The following is a 23,940-nucleotide window of genomic DNA, read 5'->3' as shown; positions in this document are numbered from 1 at the left end:
TGTTATTGCATGTGGCCTCCGAGTGACGGAAATGGGCCGGCTCCTTTGATCTGTGGTGAAGCCGCGTTCGTCGCTTCCGCCTGCTGGAGGGGGTGGGCGAATTCATAAATTCGGCCTTTAGAGGGAACACGACCGCAACGGCTATGGTGAAGGGAAATATCATCAAGAGTGTCCATTTATTCCGCGTTTGTTACGATGCCGCAGCGCATTCTCACATCCTTAGCGGGACAGTGGCAAAACGACTACTGGTCTCGGAGTCCTTTCTTTGAGGAGTGTCAGTTCTACAAGCTCATACCAATGCTACGAAAGTGCGATATTGCAGCACAGGAAAATGTAAAAGGCGTATTGGTTTGGCAAGAAATGTTCAGTCACTGGGAGATGAATTCATGACCCTAACTGTGCAGGTGCCACTTCACCATTCGGTAGAGTGATGAGCGGTACTTGGAGCTCTATAGCTAGCATGCTCTTGTTATCACTTGCGCGAGATGGAGGGAAGGGTACGAAAGGTGCGCTAAATGTGGTCACCTCACGCCTTGTGGAGCACGCGTGCCTCCACAAAGCTTGATAGTTCGTGCACGTGTGCTCATATTGCCGTGACATATTGCCTGCATTCAAACAACGCGCCCATCACCGCGCGCACAGGGTCATGCATGTGCACCGTCAAGTGTTGCGCAGAGACGATGATGATAGCACAAGAACCCAGCTGGCCCCGGCTGGTGTGCACCACGCGCTTGGGACTCATCTTGAAGAAGTAGAAGAAGGAGACATCTTTGGTGTTCTGCTGTAACGTGCTACAACCATAGTCCCTTTGAGTTGTGGACACAGGTTCGCCCTTTAAGAAATACGTTTTATTACACCCCGAGTCCTTCAACATCGTTACATTTATGGTGGAGGTGCTGGGTAATCAATCAAAGCCCTACGAACACAAGACAGCGTAGCCCCGACCACCAGCGAGTTAATTCTGGGGAGCTGACACCTGTGCATCAGAGGACCAGTCGCCGTCTTCGAGGTGATTCACCAGAATTCCGCCCGCTCCACTTCACGCCAAGGGAAACTCAGTCAATGGACGCCACCACCATCACAAGTCGTGTAACACTGGCTCAAGTGGTGATAAATCAGCCTCACCAGCCTCCAGTATTTTATGGCGACTCTTATGAAGACGTAGAAGATTGGCTGAACCTCTTTGAGACAGTGGCAAGTTTGAACAGTTGGGACGAGAGAGAGAAGCTCCGCCGCGTATACTTTGCTTTGAAGGACTTCGCAAAGACGTGGTATGAGAACCATGAAACCTCCTTTACGACCTCGGATGAATTTAGGCGACTAGCTCTGGCGACTTTTGCCAGCGCGGGCCGCAAAGAAAAGGCGCAGGCTGCGCTCGAATCCAGAAACGAACTCACCAACGAAAGTGTCGTAATGAATATCGAGGACATGATCCACCTGTTCAAGCCCGCAGATTCCCATATGACTGAAGATAAGAAGCTGCGCCAACTCATGCTTGGGGTGAAGCAAGAGCTATTCGCTGTTCTCGTCCGCAATCCACCACGAACAGTTGCAGAGTTTCATACGGAAGTGACAGCCATCGAGAAAACCCTAGAACAGCGGGCTCGACAGTACAATCGAGACAAACTACGCACCTGCCAATGCCTTCTCTGGAGGCCAGCGAAGTGACATGGACGCCCTGCGAGAACTCATCAGGTCGGTGATCAGGGAAGAGCTCAGCAAGTTGCAAGCATCTCACACTACAGCAACACTGCCTGTCGTCGTCGTAGTACGGATGAACTGAGGCAGATAATACGTGTGCCGGAGTGTGCGCCACAGCCGATCCAACGCATCCCAACGTACTCTGAAATACTCAGACAACCCGCGGCGCACACCAAGGCAGCAGTTTCCATGGCCTCTCCTTGCCTACAGACGGTACGCAGCGCACCTCGTCCACTGGAACCGACGGCTACCTACCTGCAAGCTACGTGGATCAAAGGCCCTGGAAAAGTGACATCTGGCGTGGCCATGAGCGCAGAGCTTTGTGTTTCCATTGCGGGGAAGCAGGTCACCTGTATAGGTTCTGCCCTTACCGACAAGCGGTATGAGGGGCTTCCCGTTGTACGCACCATGCCCTCGGAACGGTGAATGGCCAACAGGGATCGAAAAGTACCTGTCCACGCGCCAGAGCCCACTCACTTCACGCCAACATCAGCCAAGATCGCCATCGCCCAGGCGTTACCGATCACCCAGCCCACGTGCTTTTTCCGCACGGTCTGGGCACAGTTCTACAAGCCCACACCCGGAAAACTGAAGCAAGTGACCTGTGGAGTTGAGGCCGCTGATAACTACAGTTGCGAAGATCCTCCATTAAGGTTTCAAGGGGACGATGCTATGTTTACAGAGGATAAGCACAGAAGTGTGAAGATTACTTCAGATTTGCGGTTGAAAATAGACGGATAGGAGGTAAATGCTTTAGTTGACACTGGCGCTGATTATTCGGTAATGAGCCACAAATTGGCAAAGAAACTGAAAAAGGTTTTGACGAAATGGAGTGGGTCACAGATACGCACGGCAGGTGGCCACACAATTACACCGCTTGGCAGATGCACCTCAAGGCTCGAAATAAGAGGCTTTACTTACGTTGCTGACTTCATCGTACTGCCGGACTGTTCAAGGGAGCTTATACTAAGAATGGATATTGTGCAAGCCGATAGAGCCATAATTATTCTGCGCAGATCCAGTGTAACGTTTTTGACCGAACAAGCTATGTCGGTGGAGGAATCGGAAAAGCGGCGTCTTACTGCTCTGCGCGTAGTTGATGATGACGTCACAGTGCCACCACGCTGTAGTGTAATGTTCCTTGTTGAAAATAAGGCATTTTGTGATCACGAAGGAATAGCGGATGGAAACGTAGAGCTCTTTTTAAACAAAGGAATTTTCGTGGCGAGGGGTGTTGTTCTCTTAAGGAGTGGCCGCTCTATTGTCCTCCTTGCGAATTTTGGGAATGAGTGTCAGCACATCGCGCAAGTTATGGCTATCGCCTATTTCCACGAGTTCTGCATGGCGACCGAACTATGCAGTTTAGCGACAACGCCAACCACTCCACAAGAGACCTGCAATGTCGACGCATCAGTTAGCGTCAACCATAGGCTCCCAGAATATCAAAAGAAACGATTGTTCGCCCTTATAAAAGAATTTTCGAACTGCTTTTCAACGTCCTCTAAGGTGCGACGCACGGCTATTGCAAAACACAGGATTATAACAGAAAAATCCACGAGACCAATTTACCAACACCCATATCGAGTATCGCAAAAGGAAAGAGACATCATCAAGAAACAAGTGGTGGAGATGCTTTCAGATGGCGTGATCCAGCCTTCCAGCAGTCCATGGGCGTCTCCCGTAGTGCTTGTTAAAAAGAAAGATAACAGCCTTCGATTCTACGTCGACTATCGGAAACTTAACAGCATAACGAAATGGGATGTATACCATCTGCCGCGCATCGATGATACACTCGATCGACTATGGATTGCGAAATACTTCTCCTCCCTTGATCTCAAGAGCGGATATTGGCAAATTGAGGTGGATGAGCGCGACCTTGAAAAGACGGCATTCATAACCCCAGACGGCCTCTACGAATTTAAAGCGCTTCCATTCAGCCTGTGCACAGCGCCATTGACGTTTCAGAGAATGATGGACGCTGTCCTCGCGGGACTGAAATGGCAGTCGTGCTTGGTGTACTTGGATGACGTTGTCGTATTTTCCGCTACATTCGACCAACATCTAGAGCGACTCCGCACAGTATCAGAAGCCATTCGTTCAACAGACTTGACCATCAAGCCAGAAAAATGCCACTTCACTAGTGAAGAGCTTCGACTCCTCGGACACGTCGTCAGCTCCGACGACGTTCGGCCAGATCCAGAAAAGAGAGTTGCCATCGCGAAGTTCCCGACACCCAAAGACAAGAAGTCAGTACGTCGCTTCCTGGGTTTATGCGCGTACTACCGGCGATTTGTGCAAAATTTTTTGAACATTGTTGAACCACTTACTAATCTAACAAAAGACGAGGTGCCCTTTATGTTGGGAAGTGAACAACAGGAAGCACTTGATGAGTTAAGAACACGCCTGCAAGCCTCTCCAATCCTCGCCCACTTAGATGAGACTGCCGAAACTGAAGTTCACACTGATGCGAGTAACGTCGGCTTCGGAGCCATTCTAGTCCAGCGGCGAAACAGCCAAGAAAAAGTGTTAGCGTATGCCAGCCGCAAGCTTTCGAAATCTGAGACAAATTACTCTGCAACCGAAAAAGAGTGTCTCGCGGTCATCTGGGCCATAAGTAAATTTCGGCCGCACCTCTACGGTAGACCATTTCGAGCAGTCAGTGACCACCATTGCCTGTGTTGGCTGGCGAATCTTAAGGATCCCTTTGGCCGAATAGCAAGATGGAGCCTTAGGCTACAAGAGTACGACGTTACTGTGGTATACAAATCTGGGAAAAAGCACAGCGATGCCGACTGCCTATCACGCGCACCAGTGGAGACGAGTGAGCCGCAGGAAGATGACTTCCCGTTTCTAGGCGTCGTTCAGGCATCAGAAATCGCTCAACAACAACAAAATGACCCCGATTTGCTGCCGCTTATACAGCGTCTCCAAGGACTCAACGTTAAAGTCCCGCGCACTTTATCCAGAGGGCTCCCTTCGTTCTGTCTTCGAGAAGGGGTCCTTTCCATGAGAAACTTCAAGCCTCATGGTGACAAGGTTTTACTCGTTGTACCTGCACCTTTACGAAACGATATTCTGCACGCATGTCATGATGAGCCAACATCTGGACACATGCGTTTCAGCCGTAAATTCGCCGGAATTCACCTAAAATACTACTGGCCAAAACTGTTATCCTCAGTTCAGCACTACGTGAAAACTTGCCGTGAGTGTCAAAGACGCAAAACTCTATCCGTGAAACCTGCAGGCCTCCTCCAGCCAATAGAACCACCGCATGCCCCATTCCAACAAGTCGGTATGGATCTCCTAGGCCCGTTTCCGACATCGACTGCACGCAAAAAGTGGATAGTCGTAGCCACGGACTATCTCACTCGTTATGCTGACACTGACTCGCTGTACAGTGCAGCAGCTCTTGAAATTGCCAAGTTCTTCATTAACAACATAATCCTCAGACATGGTGCACCCAGAGTCGTAATAACAGATCGTGGCCCAGCTTTTAATGCAGACCTAATGAATTGTCTGAAGCGAATGACCCATACAGACCAGAGAAGAACTACAGCATACCATCCTCAAACAAATGGCCTAACGGAGCGCCTGAACAGAACTCTGACTGATATGCTTTCATTGTACGTCGACGTCGAACATAAACTATGGGATGAAATATTACCCTACATCACGTTCGCATATAATGCAGCCGTTCAAGAAACAACACGAGTGACACCATTTGAACTTGTATTCGGCCGAACAGTCACCACTCCACTAGATGCCATGTTACCACTGAATGATGAAAGCAGAAATCCACCTGGCCTAGCCGACCTCCTGCAAAGAGCCGAGGAAGCATGACAGATGGCGAGATACAGAACACGCCGCCAACAGCGTGTCAACTCCTATCGGTACAATCAGCGTCGTACCGAAGCGCATTTTCAACCAGGTAACAAAGTATGGATATGGACCCCAGTGTGTCACCGTGGACTTTCTGAAAAACTTTTTAGCCGCTACTTCGGGCCTTACAAAGTACTCCATCGTGTAAGCGATGTAACTTACCAAGTCAGATCCGCTATACACGGGAGCTCAAAACGCCGCAACCCTACAGAGGTTGTACATGTAGTCTGGTTGAAGCCTTACTATGAAAGATCACCGGAAGACCAGTGACGCCTACGACGAATCTATTCATTGCCTGACGCATCGGGACGGTTCGTATGAGGTGGCGGATTATGCCGAGACATATTGCCTGCATTCAAACAACGCGCCCATCACTTCGCGCACAGGGACATACATGCGCGCCGTCTAGTGCTGCGCAGAGACGATGATGATAGCTCGAGAACCCAGCTGGCCCCGGCTGATGTGCGCCACGCGCTTGGGACTCCTCTTGAAGAAGTAGAAGAAGGAGACATCTTTGGTGTTCTGCTGTAACGTGCTACGACCATAGTCCCTTTGAGTTGTGGGCACTGGTTCACCCTTTAATAAATACGTTTTATTACATCCCGAGATCCTCAACATCGTTACAATATCATGATGGGTCGTGATGGGCGATGTTTGCACGTCTTGTGCTTTCACAGTGGTTTGTTGTTGCTCGTGCACAGTATGATGTTTTTGGGTGTCAATTATTCTTACCACCGCATCGTGTGCCTTCTGGACAGCCTTGAGTTGTTGTATGAGAACTGGGCTTGATTGCTTGTTGTATGAGAACCGGGCTAGCATTGTGTGAAAGGAGTTTTCGAAAAATTCTTCATTTTTTTGTGAAGAGGGGCCCCTCCAGAGCATGTTTTTAAAAATACTGCGATTGTGGCAGTCCGGTCAAAGTGGGAGTGGCCCGCGATCCTACCTCTATTAAACGGGGTGGAATCCTTGAGGACTTCAATAAAAGTTTTTCATTCATCATCCCATTATTCTTCAGCATTGCACTGAATTATTTGTTGTGCTTGCCTCTCTTCACCTGACATCACAGTTTCTTGTGTAACATTATTTCATTTGCCCTTGTAGTGAAACATTGTGCAAAGGATGCCCATCTACCTGGGTGAACACAGGTATCATTTTCATATTATACTAGTTTCTCTAATGGAATAATCAGCAAAGCTTTTTTTTTTCATCCACCACTGGTTTTCTCGTTAGTGGTAATGGAGGCGCTTAGGCCCTTATTCTGAAACTGTGTGTTGGTGCAGGCTGCATCACGCCGGCCTCCCGGGTGTGCATGTTGAGCGTGGTTGACTTCCGAGGCTCGTGGAAGCAGGCGTTCGATGAGCGAACTGCCACACGCGGGCAATTCCAGGAGTCAGACGGCCATTTAGCCACTGTCATCATGGTGCACCAGACGGGGTGCTTCCGGATCGCCACGTGCCCCGATCTGAACGCCACTGCTGTCGAGATACCCTATGAGCAACATGGGTGCTGTTCCGACAGTTCTACGGGCCGATCGGACTCCGGTTTCACCACACCCAAGAACGGTTTCATTACTCAAGCAGCGTGAGTGACTGAAGCGTTTGCGCACTATCAATATTTAAGGTGGGAACATTTAACGACTTCTACTTGCGTCCATGCGTTCATCCGTGCCCTCTAACTGTGTCACCTGTGGCTTTTTCCCATCACACCCTCAGCGATGACGTGATGGCACAGAGGCTCAGAATAACAGTTGCGCAGCTTACCTGCGGCTTCGTTCGCATGCTTGTTGAGTAGCATGGTGATGGTCTTGAGGACGCTGACTGCGAGGTTGACTGTGTAACCAGTAATCAGTAGCATGCCAGAATTACGGTATAATAACAGTCACCTATTCTGCATGAAAAGAATCTGAATTTAATGAGCCCACACTGGCTGCATTAAGCCGAAGCAGCTACGGTCACAGGATTTTGCCGAACACACATCGGAATGTTCAAAATGTGTTTCAGTTTTTGAGCAGTTCGTTCCTGAAAAACGTAGAAGTCCCTCTTTATTTCTTGTGTACTGATTAAGTCACTTCATGGTGCTTGCTTTTGGCATGTATCAAGATATTTCTAAAATATTTCGGACAATTTTACTTATTCCAAGACTTCAAAATCAATTACTGGCAGTTACTTGCTTCTTCCATATAAGAAAACCAATGAAGCAGCTAGTCTTTCAGTGTGGCCAGCGACATTTACGCATCAATCGCTCATGCACCAAACAAAATAAACTAAGCCGCATTTTTATCAGGGTTAACCTTAGCAATCAATCGCAGTGTGGATACATTTGCGGGTCCGGAGTTCTCCCTCATAGTTTTGCTACCGATGGAGAAGGACGGCCTCGAGCAACTGGAGGCGAGGCTGAATGCGTTCACGGCCATGACCTGCTTCGGGCTGCTCAGGGCACGCAAACGTGTCAGGGTCAGTCTTCCTCTTTTTAAGGTCAGACAGGTACGGGAATATTTTGGCTCATGCAAGATGTGAACAATATTTGACCCATATGTATTGTCGAACACTCGTAGACAAACATTGCAATGCCACCAGCGGCAGCAGTTTGTCCATCAATTTCCGGAACAGCCAACTTAGCCTGCATAGTGAAACATATGCCTTGTTTGGTTGTCCTACCCCTGAAACACTTCCCCTCCCCGACCTTAATCGTTAATAGCCTGAAGCTTCTTACATAACTTTTGTGCATAATAATCAGTGGAGAAAAAATATAGAAGTTAGGGCACTGCAAATGTGGCAAAACCTCAAAAAACGAGTCGAATGGGCTCTACAAGAAGAGAAGCTTGGGCTAGATTGTGGTTCATCGTTATGAGCAAAACCAATATAAAAAAAACGACGAACAAGTAAGACACGACATAGGAGCTGATGCAACTAAAAATTTAGTGAAAAGCACACGCAAACGTAATAAAGCAGCCGAATTAGACCCGCGCAACACCACGGGCTGTGTCTGGGCAGCTCAGCAGTGGGATTCAGCAAGAATAACTAATCATGACGAAAGGCAACATGTGTGACAACGCCTGCGAAAAAAAACATCTATAGGCAAGAAACATGAATAGACATGTATCCTCGGTCACCTGTGTTATAGCTTCGTTGCTCGTTTTCCTATAACCGATTCGCACTGTACATCATTTGCTACGAGTCGAATAGCACATATTAAACAATAATGTACCCGATACCTGTAGGGATACCTGTAAAGACGTAATGACCGATCAATCATAACCGATCATGTACTACCTAACCCCCCTCCCCTCTTTGTAACGCCTTATGGCACTGACAACCCTGTGATAAATAAATAAATAAATGTCAAATATTTTTCAACACTCTACATTTAGTCATCAGTGACAAAAACGCCCAAAAGGAACAGCGCCAGCATAGAGGAGCACCATTCTTGTCCAGACGCAATAGCGTCAAAGAGCTCGTTTCGCAGGAATTGTGGTGTCGGTATCGGCGTTCATGTCAGCGCGGGTGTCTTTGGTTGTGAGGGAAAAATCATTATCTTGTTCATGAGTGCGAAATCCAGGTGTACGCGAATAAAATGAACCAATAAAACATTCTAGGTTCTAGTGATGATCCAAGCCAGGGCGTTTACCTGGCAAACAAGTGTTCTACCACCAACCAAGTCACGCGTATGCTTAGTAGTATAGTGAAAATACTATCGTTTGCTAGTATATACAGGAAAAAACTTCTTTAAAAACGGAAAAGTCTTGTATTGAAGCTCCACAATACAACACGCAATATAGCAGTACTATTTCCTGTTACATGCGTGCCTTCCCAATTATGTGTCAAAACATGGGATTTTATAACGACTTCGAGGTTTCACTGACGACCCTTTTCAGACGGCACACACGTTACTGTGCATATTCTCTTGGACGTAGGGGGTGCATAGCAGGTTCAAAATATTGCGTGCACATTTATTAATACATAATGCAGTCATACACGAAAGATGCAGCCACACAAGCAAATTTCAACTCTATCGGTTACATTGTATATTGCAGAGTTTAAAGGTATAGAGTAACATCATACAACATAGTATTCATTGATTGCTTTAACTACGTGCAAGGTAGATGCTATTACTACGGCGTTCAACACTTTAGGGCGAAGCTTGAGGGCTCCTTATTTTTTTATTATTGAATAGGTACATACAACTCAGCATTTCACGGGGATTTTGATGCTGTACTAATCACAACTCGAGGCTCATCTATTTAAAACTCTAGTGCTTGCGACCATAAGGTGTACCCATTTGATTGCGGCGCTCAATGTGAGGTTTATGATGACTTATGAAACGGTGGTCGATTTAGCAGCAAAGCTCCTCGGGGCCAAGCCTCACACCGCAAAAAAAAAACAGAAACTCAAATGGAGCACCTTCACCACAAAAAAAAACAAAAACATCCAATTAAAAAGTAACTTTACGTGTGCTATAATATAATGAACATTAGCCCATGCTCTGTTAACGTCATCCCAGAGAGCACAGAAGTCATTCTATGATTATTCTATCATGGCTCTCTTCTTCTGGCTCCTACGTCGAGACGTATCGGCAAACTCTTATCGCACTACCTTGGGCTTCCGCGACAACATACTCGTCGGCTGCTACAACCAGGACAGAAGTTGTCCATGTTTCTCGTTTCAAACCCTACAATGAAGAATCGCCCATTTTACAGGCACCGAGGTGGTGTATTGTCGGGCCGGGTTACTGACTCGTGCATTGAACTGTCACTCTGGCACAGGCGCTGAAACGACAACAAAAGGAGTGTAATGACAACGCAGTTGTGAGTTAGACTCCCTAGCTGCCCTATTGGCTTGCGATACTGTTTGCTCTGGATGGCGTTGTGTTGATTCGCTGTCACTGAACAAAACTTCCACGTAACAATGCAGTGGTTTTGAGACGCTAAACCCCAACAAATATTATTAACTATGTGTCTGGCCAATATTTCAAGCTTATGTAAAACGACATGCAAGCATGGAATTGCAGCCACCATCTTATGCTAGATTGTCTATTAATCAGTGCACGTGTCACTACTCTTCGAGTCCTTGCGCACTTCTTCAGATACGGACACGTATCTCAGATACGTTCCCAGCTGCCTTAAGACAGACTACCTGTCCCCTGAAACTTTCTTGCATTCAATGCTAGCACCACTTTGTTACAGCGCTGTGCGAACGGGCACGAGCAACACCATGCTTGACAATTTTGCTTTGTGTAGCTATGTGATTCCATACTTGCATAGCATTTCACTCAATACAGAAAAAGGTTTGACAAATAGTTTCACTGATGTCTTTTCGGTACAAATAAGTTCCTGCAGCTATGTGTGACAACCCTTCCAGTCGGAAGGCCTTCAAACGTGTGCAAAATTGAGCACCGAAGTTGCAGTTTTGAATGTGTGAGGAACGTACTAAGCCATGCACTTTTGAACTCCTCTCAAGGTTACCTCGGACAGACAGGCGACTGCCTGTATATGCAATTACTCCAACAAAATAAAACGTTAAAAAAGGCTGTAGTATTTTTCTCACGACTCATTGCACTGAATGCCAATCCATGTCATTATTCGACGAAACAAAAGTGGTGGGTACTCACGATAATGATAGCACTACCACTGAGGAGGAAGCGATAACAAATGGATGCCTTGTCAGCAAGCCATCTATCTCAATAGAAACAAAAACTACTTCATTAATAAAATTCGCTGGTGCATGCTTTTCTGCGTAATTTCGCTTCTGCTTGGGAGTTGTTTCTTTCGCTCTTGTGCTTTAGTTGGTATCGTTAGGATGTACAGGGACAAGTATATTTACTTATTCATAATGGAATAATATACTTTTCGTTTCATGCTTCAATATTTGCAAAATGTAAGTAAGCGCTTGTCCTCGTTGTTTCCTTTGTCCACTGTCTACTTTTTGCTTTTCAGTTGTAACTATATAGAATACCAACAAGCCCCCACCTACACCTTGCTTCATGTATTACGTTCTTCTTTTTACTGTTTTCTGATCTGAGCTAGGGCTATGTCTTCTCAGTTAAAAATCAAAGAGCATTTGTAACAGATCTGGCCGCTATTTCGAAACTCCAGCAATAAAGTTAAGAAAAATCACTGCACTATCTATCGTTCCCGTAATGACAGTGCATTCGCAGTGCCATAATTATGTGCAATTATTCCGCGGTGGTTTAATTTCATTAGAATTGAAATGCGATTATTTGTGTACTATGCGATGTGAGTACACGTTAAAGAACACCAGGGTAACGAACTTTTCGGTACGCTTCATTGTGGCGTCTCTCATATTCATATCGTGCTTCTTGGAGTTATAACCCAGGACACAATTATTATTTTTATCATTATTATTATTATTATTATTATTATTATTATTATTATTATTATTATTATTATTATTATTATTATTATTATTATTATTATTATTATTATTATTATTATTATTATTATTATTATTATTATCAATATTAAGCTTTGCGTGCATTGGTGCGTGTACATTATATTGTGGCAAGTAATGGGCGCCACTAGGGATCTAAGACACTAGAAAAAAATGAATGACTGATAATTTTTACCTCTTCTGCGTCAGGTGATGGACATGATACCGGTCCTCGGCGCCCTCGGTGTCAAACGCGTGTTCACAGAAGACGCCGAGCTGTGGGGTTCCACGGCGGGCGACAAGCGTGTGACGCTGTTGCGCCACGCGGTTGCCTTCGAGACGGCGCGGAGCGCAGGCCGGCCGCAGCCGCGAACCAGGAACCGAGGGCGTCATTTGAGCGCACTTATCCGTGACCTCTGCGCCTTGGTGAAGCTCCCGCGCCAGACCGAACAGTTCACCGTGGACCGGCCCTTCGTATTCTTCGTCACTTGCACTCGCCCTCGCGCGATCATGCTGCTGGGTTCTGTGCGCGCAATCTCTTAGTCACGCTGCGCAAAACTGCGTGTTTCATTATGAAAAGATTAGCCTTTTAAAGGCGTTTCACTACATCGCACACATGGTGAGCTGAATAAATATATGGTGAATTTTCAGGTAGAATATGACACTTGGGCTTGAATCTGATTCTATATTCGTACTTGCGAATATTTTCGGTGTAGGTTCTCCTTGACAGTGCAGGTAAAGCACGCTTACGATGTGCGCAACGTTTCACCCCCAGAACCCTTCGTGGTGGTGCACTGACTGTAGCATTGTGCTCCTGTCCATGAAGCCATAGCTTACATTCTGCACACATTTATACACAAGCGCAGCGCAGGCGCATATGTTTCACTAAAATTTCGAATCTGACGCGTAAACCCACAGTGCAGGTGGCTAAAATTAATCACTATAGCATCAACTGTAGCGTCACATGCGGTTGTAATGCCACTGTTTTATTACGCCCGTGAAGTAGACGCACTGAAAACATGATAAAATTGGCGACTACTTCACATTACGTCCAATGGGTACAATGTCAGGAAAGCATAATATATGACAGGTGGCTGTAAATAACCATGGTATGGTTCACTAAAGGAGGTTATTGCCTCTCAAGTCGATGGCCGCACAAAGCTCGTGAATCCGTCTTGTTCGAGCGGAGCTACAAGTAATTGTCGCATGTGGTAATTGCTTTCCCTCTTCTGTAATCCCGACAAAAGCGCTGGAAGCTAAGCAGGGAGGAATAGCAAAGGACAAGAAGGTATATCACGTGTTCTTAGTGACATTCCGCAGTTTTCCTTTTATTCGAAAGAGCAGCTCTTCAGTACAACCACGTGCGCGGACACCGGGTGGTTTCCCGCGAGCACCACACTAACTCCCGAGCGCGCCACAATCATATCAGCCTCGAACTTGAGTATATGACGCAACGATATTTGATTACATAGCATCATTTGTTGAGAGAAAAGACAGCGATTTTTAGGTGACTTCAAGAACTCATCGTAGCTTGCAGGCCGTGCTCTGCGCTGTAATATTTGGCTGGTGTGTTCTCGGGAGCCTTGACTACTGATCAGTTGCGTTCTCTGACAATGCTCAAAAGGTGTTGCAGGGCCCCTTTCTGTTGCATTTCTCCTTCATTACAGCTCGTGACGCTGGGCAAGTCTCCGCTGTCATCTTCAATGATGGGGTTCCGTGCTCCCTCGAACTCCTACAGTTCGATCCTAATTCTCATCTCGGGTTCGGCATGGACACACGTAGGGGGATGACTCATGAGCTTTTTTTTTATGTTTGTCCCTCATCTTGGAATTCCCCGAGCAGGTCTCAAGAAAGACGTGCTTTCCCTTTTCTGATAGAACTTCGGTTACGACTCAGTCTGTCTTTCTGCATGGCCTTCAAATTGGCGCGCTGGCCATCCCAATCAAATGGAGAATATGATTGCAGAGGTGGGCTTGACCCGCTCCTTCTCCGCGCCACGCTCGCACTTAGGGTCGAACAAGCGGCCGCAACTAACCGCGACCAAATGAATGTGCCGTTTCGCTACTGTGGATGGAAGTGGCGGTGGATGACTTAACTTAAATTGCTTAAATGTCAGCAAAATAAAATATTTGTATTCCATATGCCACTAATAAACATGTTACTTTATCGTCTCCGCTATTATTTAAGACACAGGTACTGGAACCAGTTTCTCAATACATATTTCTCGACGTACAATTCCATGAAAACTTACGATGAACACCACATTTAGAACTTTTTGTAAGCAACATAGCGAATCAGTAGGTGTTCTAAACAGATACCGGACCTTGTTACCAAAATTCGTAAAACGCCAATAAGGTTTTTTTTAATTCACTCTCGCTTGCACTATTGTGTTCTTATTTAAGGAGTCACGTCACGGTCTAATCTGAAGAGCTTGTGTCTTATGCGAAAAAGAGCTCTTCGATTCATTCGTAACCTCAATACCACGAACACGTATCTTTGTATTCTTTATAAGAAAACATTCTTTGCATTCATGGTATATATAACTAGCGCGTCTCCGAGCCCATATTTCTAGAGTACAGAAATGACTCTGAGCGAATTCTCAATGCCTACTAACAATGCTCGAAAATACAGCTTTAAACATTCCAAACAAGTCGCCTAGGTTCGCGCCCCGTCCCGACAACATCACGCCTACCGCGGTAAAAGGACTCTTTGCCGTCCCGCTGACATTGCTGTTGCTTGTCATGAACGCAGCCCTGCGGCCTCGGGTATTTTTTTGGTGTTCGAGGCCTGGTCGCATTACTTTAATCCCCAAGCCCAGCCGACCTCCGCTACGGACCACATCATGCTGCCCAATTTGCGTATTTGTATTTACATACGTGCTGGAAATGTTGTTGCACGGGCGACTGTACCATATTTTTGGAGGCACGGCCACGTACAGCCCAACCAGCTTGTTTTCACGCACGCAAACAGTGCTTTCATCACGTTACACGCTCTTGAAACGCAACTCGTCTGACTGACGGCCGCAAAGACCCCTGCTATTCCCATGGCGTTTGATTTCCAGAGGGCGTTCGCTAGTGTTTGGCACCCGCAGGTCCGCCGTTTTGTCCGGGAATGACCCGCCCCAAGAAACTTATCCTGATGCTGCACACATTTCTTAGGGTTGTGTTTCGGGCGCAGGCTGGGCAAGTGGAGAACACGCACCGGACCTATTAGTCTGGTGTACGACTGATGGTGGCGCCGCGAACCGCACTTGTATGACGTCAGTTCGAGGATTCACGTGCTTTCAAGGTGTGGCTCCGTATAGAAACCATCGTCGAAGTAGCACTCGGCAACGAAGCAGTTCATGGTTATCTTGCGTTTAGTGGCTACCGACGCTCTTCTAACAAGCATGAGTGTCCGCTTTTAACGCTCACTCAAAAAGCATGGCGCTTTGCTTCTTAACACTGTGACCGCTTGTCTCCGCAGTGAGTGATCCACGATTGTGGAGTATTGGTCTGTGCTATATATGATCACCAGCCCGTTAAAAGGGCGTGCTTTCACAACTATTCTTAGGGCCCGAAGCTGAGGAAGAAGTAGATTGTAAACTGATAAAGGGGAAGTGCCCCACGCCTTCATCGGCCGTGTGCAGCAAGCGCTCTGCAGACAGTGACTTGCTATATCCGCCGTACGCTCCACTTTTCGATAAGCCCTCTTTCCAAGTCTGTTTCAGTGCCTCATCAAGTACTTCAGCCATTCATTGCGTACTTCAGCCATTCATTGCACGCAGGTTGCACGCGAAGGTGACTTACACCAGGTGAGCTGCCATCCGAAAACCTACCGCGAAGGCCCCTAGACCGGAAGTCGACGACGCGGCCTCCGAATCATCTCGTGAGCGCAGCTGAGTGACACCCCTTACAAAAATCCTATATAAGGACTTATATAGAAATCCCCATATATGGCTACATCAGGAATTGTGCATATCTGGCCCATATATGGAATCCCCATATATGGGCCGTATATAACCTGATATGTCCAAATACTGATATAGCCATATATGGGCATTATATCCCCATATATGGGTGTTGCTGTATATGACCATATATGGCTATATATAGAAGCATCCATATAAGGTCTTATATGGATGCTTTCATATATGGCCTTATATGAATACTTTTATATAAAGCCATTCAAATGATTCATCTATATTAGTTCAGCCTGTGTCACCGGCAAAAAATATAGCTGCTCAAATCATTCAGCTAGAAATTTACCTGTTTGTTGAAAGGTCTGCATGCAGTCACTATCATCTCCAAAATAAAGGCAGTACATACCCCCTGAACATTCTTGTTCAATTAAGTTATCCTCTATATATCTCAAGGTATTCTCAACAACTATTTGCTAGAATGTAACTTGGCATCATATTTAAAGTTTGTGGTGGGCACATGTCACTGTTAGTCCACTTTTCCTGAAGAGATACATTCTTTGTGCTTAAAATTATTGCTTACTTATCGACACTTTTTTATTTATCTATTTATTTCATTACCCACAGCACCAATTGGCATTACATTGGGGGAGCATTTACGAAAAGTAGAATACAAAAAATACATAGTCAGCCAAACAAATAATCAAAGTCACCCGAATCACAATCTGCAAGAGAAATTCATATATAAATCGGAACATGTTCTAACATATAAATCGGAACAATTCTAACATGAAATAAAACAAATATTTGGGAGTGTAGAGGCAATGCTAGAAGGCAGCTGGTTCCATCTTGTAGTTTTTTTTTGTAAAAATCATTTTCAAACACGTCAGTCTTGCATGCGATTATTCTTATCTTGAACCTATGGTCAACACGGTCTGAGAAATAGTACAGTGCAAGTAAATATTCCGCTTTATCGATTCCGACTTGACAAAAATAAATAGCATAAAAGAACCCAATTTGAGTTTCGTAAAGATATTTTTCACAGTGTGTTATGTTTAAAACTTTTCTCGCGTGTCAATGGAGCGTCCATAGTCAGTCAAAACGAAATATTCACTTGCTATTGACCGTATGAACTGCGTGTGCATTGAATAACTTAAATGAGTTGATAATCAACTTTTAAGGAGTTCGGTCGAAAGTGATTGGTAGGCAAGCTTGTTACGTACAAGTATTGTGACTAATGACCAATAGAACGACTGCTAAAACTGGTGTCTATAGGTCTCTGTGCGCGTGGGAACAGAGGCATTTAACAATATTTCTTGCCAACGGGACACTAAAAATGTACTTTGTAAATGTAATACGCTTTCCATTTTGCCAATAATGCATCATTAACGTAACAGGGGTAAAGAGCTCATTCTGCAGAAATTCCGGCGTAGGCATCGGTGGCTCTCCGTGAAAAATCGTCTTGTCAATGATCGGAAATTGAGAGAATGCAAATAAAACAAATATTGTAAATTTTCGGGTTTGAGTGATGATCGAAATCATGCAGGCAATTTGCATGGCATGCAAGTGCTCTACCACACAGCTATGCATCTGCTTGAAAATAAAGCATGAATAACTTCCTCTTGTTGTAAATGCAAGGAAAATAACTGTCATGCTTAACAAATACATGTATCCTGCATACAGGTTTCACAACACAACATTTATTATCGCAGCTATATTGCATGATACAAGCGTGCATTGTCATCAAGCATCACAACACGTTATTACCAACGTGACTTTGCGGTCTAAAGACAGCCAACTATTACAAAAGGCACACTGGTTACAGCACGTATTTCCTCACGACTGCATAGTGGGTGCATAAAGTTCTAAAACATTTTACACACATTATATTGAGAAGCACGTTCTGCTGGGCGAGTTGGTACTTCATCTTAACTTAGTTGCGCGAAAAAATTTGAAGTGCGAAAGGAAGACACCTGGACACAGCGCACACTAACAACTGAAACTTCATTGGAGAAAACAGACATATGTATGCGGTTACGACAACACGTGAGGTGGAAAAAAATGACTAGATGAGCAGACATCTGATCATTTTCTTTCACAGTGTGGACATCGTGTGGTGGACGGCACTGCGCTGTCGTGTGGGAAGTATTATTTAGAATTTATTTATATAATTGTAGATCACAAAGCTTCTCTAAAAGAATTAACAACCATTCTCTAACGAATCATCATATTGTAGAGAGTGTGGCTGCGCGCCCTTGTTTGGAATACGGTAGTTAAAGCTAGATTCAGTGACACGGTATAGCGCGGAAAATCGGAGAGGCGTATTTCATAAACAAAGCTCGGGATTCATGTGTCACGTAACTCTCACTTATGTTGCTTGCTACTGAGGTAGCTTTCCTGGAAGCGCATCATTTATACAATCTGTCTGCTCATCTAATCCTTTTCTTTCACCGCACGTGTTCTCGTAACCACATATATACGTATGTCTGTTTTCTCCAACAATGTTTCAGTTGTCAGTGTGTGCTGCGTCTAGGTGTCTTCCTTTTGTATTTCAATTTTTTCGCGCAACTTGGTAATTACGTAATATTTCTTGTTCTTTAAACTATTGATTGATTGATTGATATGTGGGGTTTAACATCCCAAAACCACTTCATGATTATGAGAGACGCCGTAGTGGAGGGCTCCGGAAATTTCGACCACCTGGGGTTCTTTAACGTGCACCCAAATCTGAGCACACGGGCCTACACCATTTCCGCCTCCATCGAAAATGCAGCCGCCGCAGCCGGGATTCGACCCCGCGCCATGCGGGTCAGCAGCCGAGTGCCTTAGCCACTAGACCACCGCGGCGGGGCTTCTTTAAACAATGTTACCCCCTTTTTACACAATATGCAGGCATGTGCGAAACCTTCATTGAGACACTTTCAACCTTCTCAATTATACAGTACTATTTCACAATTAAATTTGTTCAAGTAGCATCATGCAATAAAGAGTACACCCTAAGTGATTGAATTACGCACAAGAAACAGGATCGATACTGCTATCCCGTTCAACTGTGAAAAACGGAGCTTAACGGTCCCCCAATTTTTTCACACAGTAGCAAGCCCTAATGCATCATACCAGTTTATTTGTCGGCTTGCGGAAAACTATCTACAGTGCTCACGGATTAAAACGTGACATCGCATTATTTTGTGTAACTATGTATGCGGGTATGCGCAGTTCCTCAAGATAACCACGCGATGTTGCGACATCAGTAACGATAATGTCGCCTGTGATGTACGCATTCCAGTCAAATTTACACTTATATCACCCTGATTGTAGATGGCGGAAACGAAATTACGGGCTATTCTTAAGTTTTTCCATTTGGATCCGTGACATAGCACCCTGTTTTGAAGAATCAAACTAGCAACAAAATTTTAACTGCGTGTCCTTATCAAAACACACGTAAATATAAAAACAAGTGGAACGTAGACGAAGAAAGATAAATTCAAACGCAAGACAAATTCAAACGTGGGCTCATAAATCTCAAGACACCCTTGGAGTTGGAGATATGAGACTCTTTTTTATTTGTAATTGCGCAAGTTGTAATTTATCCTTGGTTTTTCCTCAAGCGTTAAAATGAGAAAAATACAACACACGTATATTTACATCAATATATTTATGAAAAGTACAATGGCACGAAACCAACAATTTCCTGGCGTAGATTTTTTGATTAAATAGAGCACTGTCTGGATCAAGTGCAAAAAAAAGAAAGTGTTGTCGTATCGCTTAAACAAAACAGCCTAATGACGTAACCACGATTAGCATAAAGTTATTTACTCAGCAAGCATGCAATGTGGTATGTTTTCGAGTTATCATAATATTTATGAACAACGTGCGAAGGTAATGAAAATGATGAACTTACCTCAACATTTAACCGAGACTTGTCTTTCAAGGAGCCTGTTAATCCTGATAACCTAGTCACACCTTAAAGCCACCACGTCCATTCGTACTGCTTTAGGAAGAAGTTTTGAAGAAACGCTTGCCCGCAAGCATGGGTATCCATTTTTTTCTCGCACGAAATGTTGACGATCGCCAATCCAGCAGCGTACGGACGCACACGCACAGAAAAACACTTCCACGTTCGTCCACAATTTCGCCACGTACAGCGAAGTAGATTCCTGAGAGCTGCGCGATTATCTTGTGTAAATTGGAGCAGTAGTTGAACACGAAATAAGAGCAAAAAGAATGAAAATTAACAAACTCGATCAGCACGGCACCCATGACTCCGGCGAGCAAAAAAAGCAACAATGGCGCGGATGGATACAGTGCATGCCATGCACATCACAATGAACATTACATTACTCCTTGAGATCAATGGTTTACACACTTTTCACTAGAACTAAATTTTCCTGAGCTTATTGACGAACGACGTTTCATTTTTTAACAATTAATGACGCAATGTTATTACCATACGACTGAATGCTTTTGCAAACTATTTTCTTCGTCGTTACTTGAAATGGGCCGCGGCACTCTCTTTCCTGCTGTGTCGACAGACTGGTGTAAGCCATGGCAGGGCTGCAGGGCGCCTACGTGCGCTTCTTCGAACTACGTTCTCCGAATTGTCCACTCATCCGATGGGCGCCCTTTTTTGTATTTTTTTTACTGTGCGCACCCCTTGCAACCAATGCAGTCAGGCGAGTTTTTTCGAACAATGGATTTCAACTTACTCCCGCGAGCCGAAAAAGCTGCACGTGGAGGACCTTTGAGACAGGCATTCCGTGGAGCTGAAATCACTGCTTCGTGTACGCTGGCTACGAAGACACGTTTCAGCCAAATTTTCATCTTATTTCGCAAGGACTTATAATGATAATAATATTATTCTATCAACCAATAATCAATCAATCATTTTTAACGTATCCAAGAACAACCACAGGATTTTTCACGCTGGCGCGCGCGAAAATAAAACAAAAATAAACAATACATTACAGACTGTCCACAGAAAAGCAAATCAATGAAAAGAGCAAAAACGAGCTGTCGAAAAAAATCAATGCACAATGGGAACAACAAACAAAAGAGTAGATATTCATGGAATGGGACTGAAAAATAATGTGGAATATACACAACCGTGCCGAAGGCTTCCTGAAAGATGAAAAAGGAAAGAATCTGTGCATATGCAAATCTACGTTAGGACAGGGCAGCCCTCACTGACAAAACAAAATGACTGTAGACTATGAAAAACATAACGAATCAAGAAAGTTGACGTTAGAGAGACTCGGTATTCTGTAAAGGATAGAGTGTTGAAAGAAGCTGGTAGGTACATGCAACGGTCGATTCCTTCTCGATAACTTACGCAAAGTTTGAAAATTATTACAACCGAGAAGGGCAGAATATCTCACCCTGAACTAGCTTGCAAATACATAACAGCTCAGCGCGATTTTGCCGGCCATTAACTGATGGCAAATATAATATTCCAGCAGTGTTGAAAGGATTCTAGTGAAACGATGGGGGTAAATGCTTAGGAAATTTTTCTGGACTCACTCAGTGGCGCTACTGCTGGATTAGGCAAGGCCATTCCAAATCAGATGTGCATATGTACTGAAGTTGAGCACAACATATCACAATGTATCATTTGTAGAAGGCTGTAGGAGAACCGGATTCTCGCGAGATGTTGAGCCAACAGGAAGAGAATGAAGGCCTCGCATGGCAGCACATTTAATGCAAGTAGAAAAAATTCAGCATGCTATCAAAAAGAACACCAAGATAACTGATCTCATAAAACTTACATAACGACACAGTATGACAGCATATGGATTTGCTGTTGGACATTTTGCGAAATACGACAACATTAATAATAATAATAATAATAATAATAATAGTAATACACTCATATCATTCTGACATGGCCGAAAATATTTAGCCACATTCAATGAAATGCCAGTGTCCTGGTGCCCATGAATCTCTATACGCGAGTGTGCACTTGCGCAGTTTGGTGAGTATGTACCGGCATACATATCTTATAAGTAAGTGCACTACCGTGTTGGTGTTGAAAGGATATGTTCGCAAGCAGTTTGAATCGTTACGCGCCTGCACAGCAAGGGGCTGTTTACATAATGTAGAGTTTGGCTTAGGTATCACGCCAGCCCGCAAAAAAATGTGTCATACTAATTGAATTCACAAGGCAATGTTTAGGCTAATCCTGATGATGGCACGTGCGCTTTAATGACCTCGACCAAGTAATGACACACCGACACAAAATAGAAGTTTTGTGAATTCGGCAGCCTACGTTAACTGTTGCTATAAAGCTTCAGCATTTCATTACATGGTCCATTAAATATGTATCACGTGTGAGTCAGTTGCACCTTTCTTAACGTACATGTCTATGACGTGAGATTTATTTGACGCTTGCAAACATTACAATAAATTAATTGTTCACTTGTGCAATCATAATATCTTTGATAAATTTACTATGTGCACAGCCAGGAACATTATACGTAGCCAAAGGAAACGCAAGATGTATTTTTGCAATAAATTAGTACAACTTCCATCTTGAATGTAATCATAATAGTGCCTGCAAGTTGCATTAACCTAAGTTCTTTTTGTTTTTGAAAACACTCCCTTAAACATTGCACTGCGCATGCAATTTTAGTAAATGGCTGCTGAAAGCAATCGCAGATGAGGGGTCAACAGGATTGATAGAAATCTTGTTATATGAAGGGAGCATATAGCCATCAAAACTTTCAAATAATCAGAAATTTTGTCCACCGATGTGGAAGCTAAAAGTGCATTGAAATTACTATTTCTTGCTGCCACTTTAAACAATGCAATAATGTAACAATATAACTTGCATGCATTTTGTCTTTACATAATACTATATAGGATTGCTCTATAATAATAGCGAGGTTCGGAAGCTTCAATACGTTTTGTGACTTGACACGATTCCTTCCTCGTAAAACATGTCTGCTCTTGTATACATTATTTACGTCGTATTAATTGCAACTTATTGTTTCAAACCTAAATGCCATGAAAAATGTACGAGTTAAATTACACGAATGCATGCATATATGCATTCAACTGAGTTGCAACAATCACGTACACAAAGCTGACCTGAAATTTCGGTTTTTTTGCATGGCAGAAACAACATATATATTTAATACTCCTATTGTTATGAAAAATAAGCAGGTCAGCTTTGTGTACAAATTGTTATATATTACAATTCACATAAAAGTGTGATCACGGTGCTAAATATATACGTGGTTCATCCCAAATAAGAGAGCACTTCCACATATAAGGACCCTCTTGTTATGTTATATATGGTGTGGCCGTGCCTTATTTGGACGGATTTGACCTCTTATATGGGCCAACCGCGTCATATATGGCCGTATATAACCCCATACATGAACCGACTCCGCCAGATATACATCCATATATGCTTATATCTGGCCATATATGCTGCCATATATGCTTATACGTGGCCACATATGCTGCCATATATGCTTATATATGGCCAGATATAACTTATATATGGGCCATGTATGGCGTTTTCGTAAGGGACAGGACATCTGAGACTGCAGCGTTATTTGGTTGGTGTACGTACATATGTGTGTATTTTACTTATCAAGACAAGCAGTACAGTGCTTACCATAAATTCATAAGTGAAACCTGCTGTCGCTGCTTAGTGCACATTCACTTAACATTGTCACGTAATCATTGTGGCTTTGTGCGCGGTGTATACAATTAGCAATAGCTATATGTTACAATCTGATATCCCAGCAATGGAACTGTGTGGCATTACTATAAATAACTTCTTGATGCCCCTTTCTATGAACAAAAATTACTGCGACAAACTGTAGTCATTCACATTGGCTAAGCGGGCATTAAGTGTGAACTTGCACCGTTCCCGTGTCACAACAACACCTACCCCTCAAGACTTTTCTACTGCAATACAACATGGGATTGTGCTCTGCCCACGCTCATAATTGCAATCCAAAAACCTTTATCTCAAACTTGGTAATTTGATGCTGCTTTGAAATTCTAGTAGATGCCACCAATGGCTGATTGATGGCAGAAGCAGCAATTCAAACAGCTGCTCTGCAGTAA

At 44.3% G+C, this 23,940-nt stretch overlaps 1 protein-coding gene across 1 annotated transcript in view; it reads left to right on the top strand.

Moving 5' to 3' along the window:
- LOC142783777 (leukocyte elastase inhibitor-like) overlaps window positions 1–7,165 on the top strand; it is a 67,586-nt gene extending 60,421 nt beyond the window's left edge. The window contains exon 3 of the mRNA XM_075882345.1: window positions 6,861–7,165. Coding sequence (XP_075738460.1) covers window positions 6,861–7,165 — 305 coding nt within the window. The remainder of the gene's footprint in view (window positions 1–6,860) is intronic.
- The last annotated feature ends 16,775 nt before the right edge of the window (window positions 7,166–23,940 follow it).

Source organism: Rhipicephalus microplus, unplaced genomic scaffold, assembly GCF_043290135.1.
Source record: "Rhipicephalus microplus isolate Deutch F79 unplaced genomic scaffold, USDA_Rmic scaffold_12, whole genome shotgun sequence".
Taxonomy (NCBI): Eukaryota; Metazoa; Arthropoda; class Arachnida; order Ixodida; family Ixodidae; genus Rhipicephalus; species Rhipicephalus microplus.
This window is presented reverse-complemented; position numbering and strand designations above follow the sequence as displayed.